Source organism: Penaeus chinensis, chromosome 2 (genome assembly GCF_019202785.1).
Source record: "Penaeus chinensis breed Huanghai No. 1 chromosome 2, ASM1920278v2, whole genome shotgun sequence".
In the NCBI taxonomy this organism is placed as follows: Eukaryota; Metazoa; Arthropoda; class Malacostraca; order Decapoda; family Penaeidae; genus Penaeus; species Penaeus chinensis.
In genome coordinates, this window is record NC_061820.1 from 2,674,358 (window position 1) to 2,685,979 (window position 11,622).

Here is an 11,622-nt window from a genome sequence, read left to right on the forward strand (position 1 = left end):
CGGGGCCGGAGCGTGGCGTGCGTGATGGTGGGAAGGACGCGCCGCCCGGAGATGACGCTCCCACCGTCATGACGCGTCGGAGGCTCGCGGACGCCGGCGGCCCGGGACTCCCACGCCCGCCGCGCCGCCCTCAGACCTCTTCCTTGGGCGCGCTTGTGCAAGAGGAGAAAGATGGCCGCTGCAGCAGAGTTTCTCCGGGAGAGATTTTGGCGCGTCACTTTATGTAATGAAGTTTCGACGCGCGGGGCCCCCGCGGTGAAAGGCCCCGGATGAAATGGGTTGTTGATTTAGCGAGCTGCTTCGGCCAGTCACTCGCTTGTGGGAACTGCATGTTGTTCAAGATGCATTCCAGAGCGTGCTTCCTCAACAGACCACATATCGGCGCCGAGAGTTTCTACTGGATGCCGAGAGTGTTGTCTTGGAATGGAAAATGCTCTAAACGTGTGAAAAATGCTTTCCTCGCTTCCACGGCGTCAAGAGTCCGTCATCCTGTGATTTGAAAGTGACTGGGACTCGTAAGATGATCGGGAGAAAATATACGGCGTAACTCCAATCGAAGGTAATTATAAAAATCAATTAAGAAGCCAGAGTGATTGGAGAGTCTGAGGCGTGATTTTGGTATACTGAGATCGGATTGGAAGACCGTTTGTGCGTCCGTGTCAATAGAGAAAGGAAGAGACGGATATTTTGCTCCGAAATTCCCCCAGAAGAGGAGGAGGAAGAGGAAGAATGAGAATAAAAAGAAAAAGAAGAGAAGGAGGAGGAAGAATGAGAAGAAAAAGAAAAAGAAGAGGAGGAGGGGAAAGAAGCGGAGTTTATCCCCAAGACGCGTGCGGGGGGTGGGGGTGGGGGGATGAAGGCTTTTAGCGGACTGTGGAGGCGTAAGTCATTGCTCATACTGCAGGCCTTGCCACTGTGCGCTGCAACATCATGTCCACCGTTCTTGATGCGCCATTCTGCCGAAGTGCGATTGACGAAGTGTCTTCCGTACGGGGATTAGTTCTCTTTTAGTGATGATTTACCTTGTGGAATCGTAAGAAAGAGAAAGTATGTATTTTTTATTTAGTTTTTACGTTTTTTTTATGTATTTTTTGAAAAGTTTCTCTACCAGTGTTATTCGTTTCTTTTATGTCTAGTTAAAGGTGATTTTCTATTTTTTTTCCTCTCGTGTTTGAGGTATTGCGTTTATTCATTCCCTCCTCTCCTCTGCTCCTTTTCGTCTTGCATAACCTGCTAAATAACCAGTGACCAACCATTCACCCTCTACCCTCCTCCTCGTGCCTCCCCCCCTTCTGAATTCCCCAGTAATCCCCTCCCTCCCCCTCTCCTTTCCCCTCTTATTTTTTTCCTCTCCCGTCTCCTTGCCTTTCCCCTCTCTGAAGTCCTGAAGCCCTACTCTCTCCTCCCCTGTCTCCTTCGCCGCTTTCTCGCCTACTCCTTCCTCTCCTCTCCCCCTTCCCTAGCCCTTTCCCCCCTCTGTAACCCCTTATCCTTCCCCTTTTCCCTTTCCCCCTCCCCCCTGTCCCCCCTCCCCCTCCTTTCCCCTCTCTGAAGTATCATAACCCCTTCCGCATTCCTCTCTAACAGAGTCCAATCTTTTCGAGCACTTTCCATTTTGCTCGAGCTCCCGTGACCGGCGGCGGAACGCAAGGGGGGCCGGGAACGTGCTCATTGTCCCGTGCGCCGCTAATTGTCGGTCAGCGGGCGTTGTGCGTGCCATCAATCGGTGTACTTTCGTCTGTGAAATGAAGACCTGTGTCTCTGGAATGGGTGTGTGAGAGAGAGAGGGAAAGAATGAGAGGGAGAGGGAGGGAGAGAGAGAGAGAGAGAGAGAGAGAGAGAGAGAGAGAGAGAGAGAGAGAGAGAGAGAGAGAGAGAGGGAGAGGGAGAGGGAGAGGGAGAGGGAGAGGGAGAGGGAGAGGGAGAGGGAGAGGGAGGGAGAGAGAGAGAGAGAGAGAGAGAGAGAGAGAGAGAGAGAGAGAGAGAGAGAGAGAGAGAGAGAGAGAGAGAGAGAGAGAGAGAGAGAGAGAGAGAGAGAGAGAGAGAGAGAGAGAGAGAGAGAGAGGGGGGGGGGGGAGAGAAAGAGAGAAAGATAGAGAAAGAGAAAGAAAGAAAGAAGAGAGAAAGAGAAAGAGAAAGAGAAAGAGAGAGAGAGAGAGAGAGAGAGAGAGAGAGAGAGAGAGAGAGAGAGAGAGAGAGAGAGAGAGAGAGAGAGAGGGCGAAGAGGAGACAAGCGAGAGGAGCGCAGACCAGGAGTGCGGAATGGCTCAGGTGACAGAACGCGCGGTCAATCTTGCATCGCCAATACGCGTGCGGAAAAAGTGTATGTGGGAAAGGCGAGTTACGTAAGAAAGGGCGATGGCTTGGAGTGCGTTGGGGGAGTGAGGTAAGGGAGGGTGACGGGAAGAGAAGGAGGAAAATGGTTGGACAGGTCTGTTTATTGGTGCTGTTCGTACTTGTAGAAATTGGGGTTGTTTACTGTTATTATAATTATCATCATCATCATCATCATCATCATCATCATCATCATCATCAATCATTGCGGTTACTACTACTATTTTGTTATTATTATTATTATTATTATTATTAATGCCTTTATTATCCACATCCCTCGTCACTCACCCCCCCCTTCTCCCCCGCAGGTGTCGCACCACCCCCCCATCGTGGCGCAGTACGTGGAGGGCACGTCCGGGTGGCACAGCTGGCAGGAGTTCTCGATGTCGTCCAAGTTCCGCGGGAAGTACCTGCAGATCATCCCGCTGGGCATCGCGCACCTCAAGTTCCTCGAGTCCGGTAGGTGCAACTTCAGGGTCGGGGGGGGGGGGGGTACTTGGTATGGTGGGTTGTTGGAATTATTATTATTTTTTCATTTTATTTTACTTTATTTTATTTGATGTTTGCTGTTCTGGTAGGTAATGTTTTTTTTCTGGTTTGTGGTTAGTTGGTTTTTGGATTTTGATGCGGTCGTGTTCTCTGTGTTTATTCTTTACCTTTTAGGACTCCCAGGTGTTTTTTTTTCCTTCTAGTTTAGTGTATCTACGGTCTCCGGCGGCGTTATTTACTTATATATTTATTTCTTCACTTGTTTTTGTTAATTTTGTTATATATATGTGTGTGTGTGTTTGTGTGTGTGTGTGTGTGTGTGTGTGTGTGTATGTGTGTGTGTGTGTGTGTGTATGATTTTATGTGGTTAGTTTATCGTATATTTTTTTATGCATGATGACGGTGTGTCTGAACAATTTGAATATTTTTTTCTTGAACAAATCAATATTATTTTGTATTTTTCAACATCCGTTAGGTGATGTAGATAATTAGCTATGTTGGTCTGATTTCCATTGATTAAAGTTTCTTCTCGAAGTCGGCCATTTTCATCGATCCAATAAGACCCCGATTCCGTTAATAATCGCAGCACGAGGAGGGAAAAGGCAGCGTGATCGAGCGTGTAATTATCTACAATTCGGAACGGTTTAGACTTTTCCGGAAGATACAGAGAAAACACAAATTTGAAATAATTACCCATTACGGCGTCGTTTTATTTCCATGAGCGTGACCCATCAAGGAACAGGATAATAATGGTTTTTTTTATTTTTTTTATTTCACGTATTCTTAACATTTCTCGGAAAATTGGTCCGGATCACGTTTTTTTTTTTTTTTTTTTACGCGATGTTTGGCCGCGGGAAAACGGCTTCGGGAATTAGTGTTTGGATGTTTTTTTTTTTTTTTTTATTGGGGGGGGGGGTATTGGGAGAGAGAAGAAAGGGGGAGGGTGGTGGGGAGGAGGAGGGGGAGGGTGTTGAGAAGAATGGGGGTTGGGCGAAGGGAGAGGTGGAGCGTGGAAGTTGTAGATAAGTGTAGATAGAAAGGAAGGAGAAGGGAAGAGAGGGGAAGAAGAAGGGAGAAAGTCCGGAGAGGAGGAAAGAAGGGGGAGAAAGAGGAGAAGAAGGAGGAGGAAAGACCGGTGAGGAGGCAAGGATTCAGAGAGAAGGGAGGAAGAGGAAAGGGAAATAGGGAGAAGAAATAAGGAAGGAAAAGACCAGGAGGATAACAAAAGGTGCAGATAGGCGGGGAAAAAAAGGAAAGGGAGGAATAAAGCGAGGAAGAACACGAATGCAACCCGCGTCCCCTCACGCAGACACGCCCGAAGGTTCGCAAGACATAACCGAGTGTGGGTCCGCGCCGGCGAGGGAGCAGGCACGACACCCGGCGCGTGCTGGTGGCGGCCGGACTGCGGGGTGGAATTGGGTGTCTCCTTATTAATTGAGGGTTTCTGCATGGATGTTTGGCTCGTCTAATCGTATGGGTTAAAGTTTATGGATGGTTTAGATTGGGAGGCACTTTGGGATGTCCGTTGTTTAGAGTTTTAAGAGTCTGTTAGGGTGTTTGCTATTTAGTTGGGAGTTTGGTTGTGTAAGTGGTTGATTTATTGTTTAAGAAATTGGGGTTATGTTTTCCTTTTTCTTTTAATACTGAGAGAATGTCTTTTTTTAATTCATGCATTTTGAATTTTTTCTTAGTATATTACTTGTTCATTCATTTTAGGCAGGTAAATGTTACTCTCTTGATTATTTCCATGTCCCATTTAAAAGCATAAGCATTCTTGATAACTACTAAATATATGTCCGTTGGCCAACTCGGCAAAAAAAAGTAAATGGTACACCTAAATTCTTCCAGATCTACACTATTGATAAACATTATGACCTCTTTTGACGTCCCCTTCCCCCCCTCTCCTGCCCAGGGAACCACTACACTTGGAGGAAGGTGTCGACCACCGTGCACAACATGATCGTGGGGAAGCTGTGGCTGGACAACCACGGCGAGATGGAGATTGTCAACCACAAGACTGGAGACAAGTGTTGCCTTAAGTTCATTCCGTACTCCTACTTCTCCAGGGAGATTCCAAAGAAGGTACAGAGAAAGGGATTATATGAGAGAGAGAGAAATAAAAGAGGAAATGGGGATCTTGTTGTTGTTCTTTCCTCTTGGTCTTGCTCTTCATTTTCTTTTTCTTCTCCTTTTCTTCTTCTTTTTCTTTTCTTCTTCTTCTTCACCTTCTTCTCTTCTTCTTCTTCACCTTCTTCTCTTCTTCTTCTTCACCTTCTTCTCTTCCTCCTTTTTCTCTTCCTCCTTCTTCTTCTTCTTCTTCTTCTTCTTCTTCTTCTTCTTCTTCTCCTCCTTCTCCTCCTCCTCCTCCTCCTCCTCCTCCTCCTCCTCCTCCTCCTCCTCCTCCTCCTCCTCCTCCTCCTCCTCCTCCTCTTCTTCCTCCTCCTCCTCCTCCTCCTCCTCCTCCTCCTCCTCCTCCTCTTCTTCCTCCTCCTCTTCTTCTTCCTCCTCCTCCTCCTCCTCCTCCTCCTCCTCCTCCTCCTCCTCCTCCTCCTCCTCCTCCTCCTCCTCCTCCTCCTCCTCCTCCTCCTCCTCCTCCTCCTCCTCCTCCTCCTCCTCCTCCTCCTCCTCCTCTTCTTCCTCCTCCTCCTCCTCCTCCTCCTCCTCCTCCCTTCTTTTCCTCTTCTGCTTCATCATTATCATCTTCTTTCTTCAGGTTATTGATACAAGAAGGAAAGTCATTTGCCGCAGTATAGAAATTAATTCTACATGTTTAATATCAGTATTTGAAGAGTAATCTTTTTTACATGTAGGGCACATTTTATTCACAGGATTTGATGGAAAATTAAAGTTCTCTGTTGATATTTGTTTTAGATTATTCACCTAAAGAAGCCATTCAGTCTACAAGTGTGTCCAAATGTATAATGTACACCAATCAGCCATCTAACATTTTTGCATTTTTACAGGTAACAGGCTATGTTGTGGACAGCGAAGGTACATTTAAGTGGTTCATCACAGGCACTTGGGATGAGAAGATTGAAGCCTGCCGAGTGACCTCTCAGTCGATGAGGGCAGGCAAGCCGGTGTACGAGACTGGACCACCAAAAGTTCTGTGGAAGAGGAATCCAATTGTGTAAGTAATGGTTGTATAGGTAGAATTTCTTTTTAATGCTATATTTGCATTTGGTGTGTAGGAGACCGTACTGTGATGATCTGTCAGATTGAAGGGTGTTCTATATTTGATGGATCTTTACGATGTGAATGAAGATATATATGTAAGTTCTTTGAGGTTATAGGGTGGGTCTGGGAAGATTTTGTACAATTATGTAAATAAATACCTGATGTCTAGAGGAATGTATAAGATTCCAAAATTATCTAGTGGATCATGACCTCTTAAATGGCACAAAATAATTCCTTCATAAGTAAAAGTCACTGCCTTGTTTTATTTTGCAAACATAGTTTACACGTAGATGGTTCCACAAGTACTTAGTCGCCAAAGAATCAATTAGTTGGTCTACCTGACCTCACCTGACCTCACCTGACCTCACCTGACATCCCCATTTCTTGATTTTTTTGAGAAACTATTTTTTCTTATGCTGTTGAAATCACTATTGTTATCACTGTTGTCATTGACATTGAGATTACTGTAATGTTATTATCAATGATAATAGTGTAAGAAATTCCTTTGCATCCCTGTCAAGAAAAAGGGTGAACAGGTGTGATCGGGTAGGACTAGTAACTGATATGGTGTCTAAGCTCTTTTGGAGCCATCTATATGTAAGTAAAATGAACAAACTAAACCCACAGTGGCATGTATGTCCATATCATCCCTGTGCCAAAGGGTTAATAACAGAATTAGAAGTTTTCATTATATTTTTATGTATCTCAGTTTGAAGTTAAGAGCAAGGTTTGTTTCAAACTATTATGGAATGCACATAAGAAAACAAAAATAAATAAAATAAATAAATAGATAAATATATAAATAAATCTGAACTGTATGTGATTTTAGTGATTCTAATTTTTTTGTAAGAAAAATGTATGAAAAGTTATTTATGCTTTATATTTTCTCCATTGCTCCATTTCTCCAAGTAGAAGAATAGAGAAATTGACATCTAAGCATTACAGGCATAATATATAATACGATACAACAAGCAGAGACATTCTATCATTGTTTATGTTTTTTTACCTTGATTTCCTTCAATATGGTGTAGTTCTTGGGAGACTTTTCAGGTGCCATTAAGTAAAGACTCCTTCCTTCCTCTTGCAGGCCTGAGTCAGAAAAATACTACAACTTCACCAAATTGGCCTGCCAGCTCAACGAGCCAGAGGAGAACGTCTCGCCGACTGACTCCCGACACCGGCCCGACCAGAGGCTGATGGAGGAGGGAATGTGGGACGAAGCAAATGCCGAGAAGTTGAGGCTAGAGGAGAAACAACGAGCGACTCGGCGCAGACGGGAAGCAGAGGCCGAGCAGGCAACAGCAGAAGGTTGGTTGAACAGTCGGTGTTCTTGCTCTCCTCTCCTTTCCTTTTTTTTCTTATTCTTCTTTTTCTCAATACTGAGTAATTATTCTTAGGATGTTTAATTATTTTTGATAATCTTGTGTACTATAGTATAGGATACTGAAAAGTTGGGTAATTATCCATAGTTGAACACAAATATGTATTTTACTATTGCTAGTAGGTATAATTATTGTTTTTTTTTCTTAGTAACAGTGTTCATGTTTATAATTGCTTATTGTTGCATAGGTGATTGGAAAATAATGAGCATCATTAAAGATGAAAAGATTGCATTTGTCTTACACAGGAATTACAGGTTCCATTTACTCTATGTTCTGTAACATTTATGATTTTATTCTATGTTTCTTTCTATTTTCTCAGTTGCAGCAAGTGGATAAAGTCATTAGGAAATGTCTCATTACATCAATTTTTTTTATTGCCATCACTCATCCTTCTCTTTTGTTCTATTGCAGGTCGTGAATATCCTCCCTATAGTCCAACATGGTTCGTAAAGGAGACGGATGACGTCACAGGGGCTCTCATCTTTAGGTTTACACATGATTATTGGGACTGCAAGGAAAAGCAGGAATGGTCAAGATGTCCAGACATATTTTAGTCCACGGACAGTGTCTAGTACCTGCCTTAATATATTGCAATTTTTTTCTCTCTGCCGCCCAACTGATTTGGGACAGGCCGTTTGGAGGCAATGTTGTCCCGTGCATCAATTGGTCTAATCATACATGAGGTACAATGTCTTGGAAACTTGTAACTATGAATCCGTGAAAGTTGAAAGTTCAAGGATGGGTCATCTTTATTATTGTTTGACTTTAGATATATCATTATTGTATTGATTTTTTTTTTTTTTTTTTTTTTTTTTTATTGTACTCAAAAGAACAGTATTGCAGCCAAATTAATTTGCAAGAGGAAATACAATTGTTTTTATATAAATTAAAGGATATATATATATATATATATATATATATATATATATATATATATATATATATATATATATATATATATATATATATATATATATATATGATATATTGAGTCCTAAGCCCTTGTAACTTGTTTATAAATAGGACGTCTCCAAGGCAAGGCCTAGTTACGACAGCTCTAGGAGTCAGCAAGGCTCGTGTGCACTTTAACACAGTGACATGTTTTCTCCATATCATGGACTCCGAAGTACCTACCAAGACTCCTGGTGCTAATGCTTATGTTTTAACCACAGTCTGGGGGTACTTCTCAACTTGTGATCCATATTATATGATTGAAGTGACTGTAAAAGAGTTGAAAAGAATGGTGTTCAAATTGAAAAGTGACTTTTATAAAAGAGTTTAAAATGTAGTTTAATGGGCCAGCTGTGAATGGGATGTGGCATGAGACATATATATTGTATGTTATGTTATATAAAGTGTTCTCAGTTTGTAAGGCATACATTATGGCTCAAGCCAATGCCTTGTTGAGTTAGGTGTAATTTATGATTTATTAGAATAATGGGGCTTGTGCAACTCTTGCAGTGTCAGCTGCCCAATTGTACAGTTGTATTTTTTCCAATTATTCCCAATTTGTATTTGTTTAGAAACATGTAAAATAACAGGTGAATATATTTTTTACCTTACCTAGGAAATATCATACTATACATTTCTCTAATATTGTTTTGTGGCTGTATCAGCTGTTGACTGTCAGCAGTTCTGTAATACTTTCTAACAAAGGTGAAAGATTACTTATTTTCAAACAGATGGAAGGTCAGATGGCTGGCTGCCCAAGAATGTTTGGGAGAGGTCAATTCCTTACTGAGTATTGCTTGTTAAGAACATACTGTCTTGATTTATGAAGAGAACTACTTGTCTGTAACTTGATCAGAATTCTGTTTACAAAAAAAAAGTAATGATGATAAAGATTAAATAAAGACACATTTCACCATTTTGTAGTAGGGATCTGCTGGTGATATTCTCTTGTTAATGGTGATGTTATACTGCAGATTAACATAGTTTTGAAAATTTCTAATTAATGTTTTTTTGTTGCTTTTATCTAAAGAAAACACTTATTTTAATCAGCTCAGATTTTGAGGATTTTATGATCTGCAAGAAGAAAAGAACTGCACATAGATATATTAATAGACATGAAGACTCTGTTATCTGTTGCCCCATATTTTTTTCTCTTTATAGATAATGCAGTAGGCAGGTGTTAACTGATCAATAAGTTAACATGTTGCAGTCATTTTTAGATGTGGCCATCTGTCCTTGTAATCTTATTGTTTGCCAGTGGTTTCGGGAAGATCAAATTGATACGAGCTCAAAATTTCTTTGTTTTGTGGTTGGAGCTACAGATTTGATTGGTTAAAATTTGTTGTACGTGGAGCCACTGGTTGCATCGGTCAGCTGCTGTCCCTCACTGCAGAAATCTATTCCTTTTTTAACTAAAGAATTATCAACCAAATTTGATTTGCATCCTATGACTGCTCAAAGAAGCTTCTGGCTTCCCCTAACTTGTCACAGATTTTTTTTTTATGTATTTATGCATTTTTTCTTTAGGAAATGAAATGAAAGAAATAGTTTTTGTGCTTTGTGTACTGGTATTAGTTATGTGATTAACTAGGTTATCACAAAGCTTTTTGATTGTCATTTAAATATCACAAACTCAGAAGTTGGATAGTCATGGTTATATAGTGTGCAATTCTTCATCTCCTCAGCTCCTGGTCTTGTTGCTTGGGAGTATTTCTTTTGATACACAATGTTGTTCTGAGGTATCTGTGGTCCAAGGGTTTCCCTGTTGATCCAGGATTTAATTGTTATCCCTAAGATATTCCTGCTGCTGCAGGGTGTCTGTTGCATTATGATACCTCTTTGTCCCACATATATATATAACTGGAGCTATGAGGTATCCCCACAGCTCTAGGACTAAATTGTCTCGATGATTACCAGACATAGTGGCCGAGTAGCTAGAGTTTCAAAGCAGTTTTAGCGTAACAATTATGTGTAGCCTATTTCCTCCATGGATGCGTTATAGGTATGTAATTTGTTACTGTAAGCTTTCCTCTGCCTACTCGGTAAGTGCTACATTGATATCAAATGTGCTGGGAAGAACTATTGTGATTTTTGTAGTCTTTTTGTCAGGTTTGTTCTTTTTTTTCTTCTTTTTTCACTTCAAGGAATAAAGCCCCCTGAAGATGACTTCAAGTGTCATAATAGTTAGTCTCTTCACACCTAGTTTGCCTGCTTGTGATAAACCAAGGAAACATATGAGAGTAGGAGCAACCAAGAGCTCAGTAGGAATACTAGACACCTTCATCTGTACATATTCCCATGTTAGGGGTGTGTGCTGACCAATGGTACAGTCGTACCTCATTAACACTGAAGTCCCCTCATTTTGCTTAATCTGTTTTGTTGATTAACTCTTGCTTGAATAACCAGATCTGTATTTGGAGATCACCATTTGAATGATATATTTTGCCTTGGATTCTTGTGGTCAGTCTTAATGAGGTTTATCTGTAAAATGTTAGAGAACTTAGCATCTTGATTGAATGGACTGATTGATGATGTGCTCTTGTTGAAGCTTTATATGAGGAGATGAAAAGTCTCCTGTTATTTTGATGTATGGCTTTTCATGAACATTTTAAACATGAATGATTGGCATCTTTAGGGGTATTTTGATTCCAATGTAAGAAAAATCAGCACTGATAGTTTCCCAGATGATCAGTGCATTCATAGTTTCAAACACCCATCGTGGCAGTTGTGTTGCTGCTGGTCATAGTACTTTTACAAGGGAAATATTGTCTCATGAGAGATATTGTTGAATGGGAATATTTAAGAGTTATTATCAGTACATTATTCTTACATATATAGTTTGTATGATGCGTTAATTGCTTTTGTGATATACAAGAGAAAATAAAATGGGAGACTAGTATTATTGGACTTTTTTATTACCCTTTAAAGAAACGAAGGAAGAAAAAGGCTCTCTACATGTCATAGAAAACATATTTTTATACATATGAGGTGATCCTAGCATTTGTTCAAATGAATCTTGCCTGTATGAAAATACTACTAACTCTACAAGAAAAAGAATGGAAGAAAATACATTAGTCAAAAATATATATTAAGTGATCATCTACAGAAACCTTCCACCCAATCCCTTGCTCATTGTCGTGGGGGAGAGGCTGAGGAGACGGAGGCTGAGGCCCAATGTAAGGGATCGCCTCTGCCTTGGATCTCAGCCATCGACTCGACAAATTTTGCTTGGCCTTTTCTTTTCCCCCTTTCCTTTTCCTTCTCTTCTTCATCCCTTCTTCTGTCCACT

At 41.3% G+C, this 11,622-nt stretch overlaps 1 protein-coding gene across 1 annotated transcript in view; it reads left to right on the plus strand.

The window, feature by feature from the left end:
• The window catches only part of LOC125030028 (oxysterol-binding protein 1-like), a gene marked incomplete at its 5' end in the record, with an annotated part of 51,718 nt that extends 40,483 nt beyond the window's left edge, over positions 1–11,235 (plus strand). The window contains 5 exon segments of the mRNA XM_047620268.1: positions 2,643–2,793; positions 4,736–4,905; positions 5,787–5,953; positions 7,088–7,308; positions 7,794–11,235. Of these exon segments, the coding sequence (XP_047476224.1) occupies positions 2,643–2,793; positions 4,736–4,905; positions 5,787–5,953; positions 7,088–7,308; positions 7,794–7,936 (852 nt within the window).
• Between the last annotated feature and the right edge of the window lie 387 nt (positions 11,236–11,622).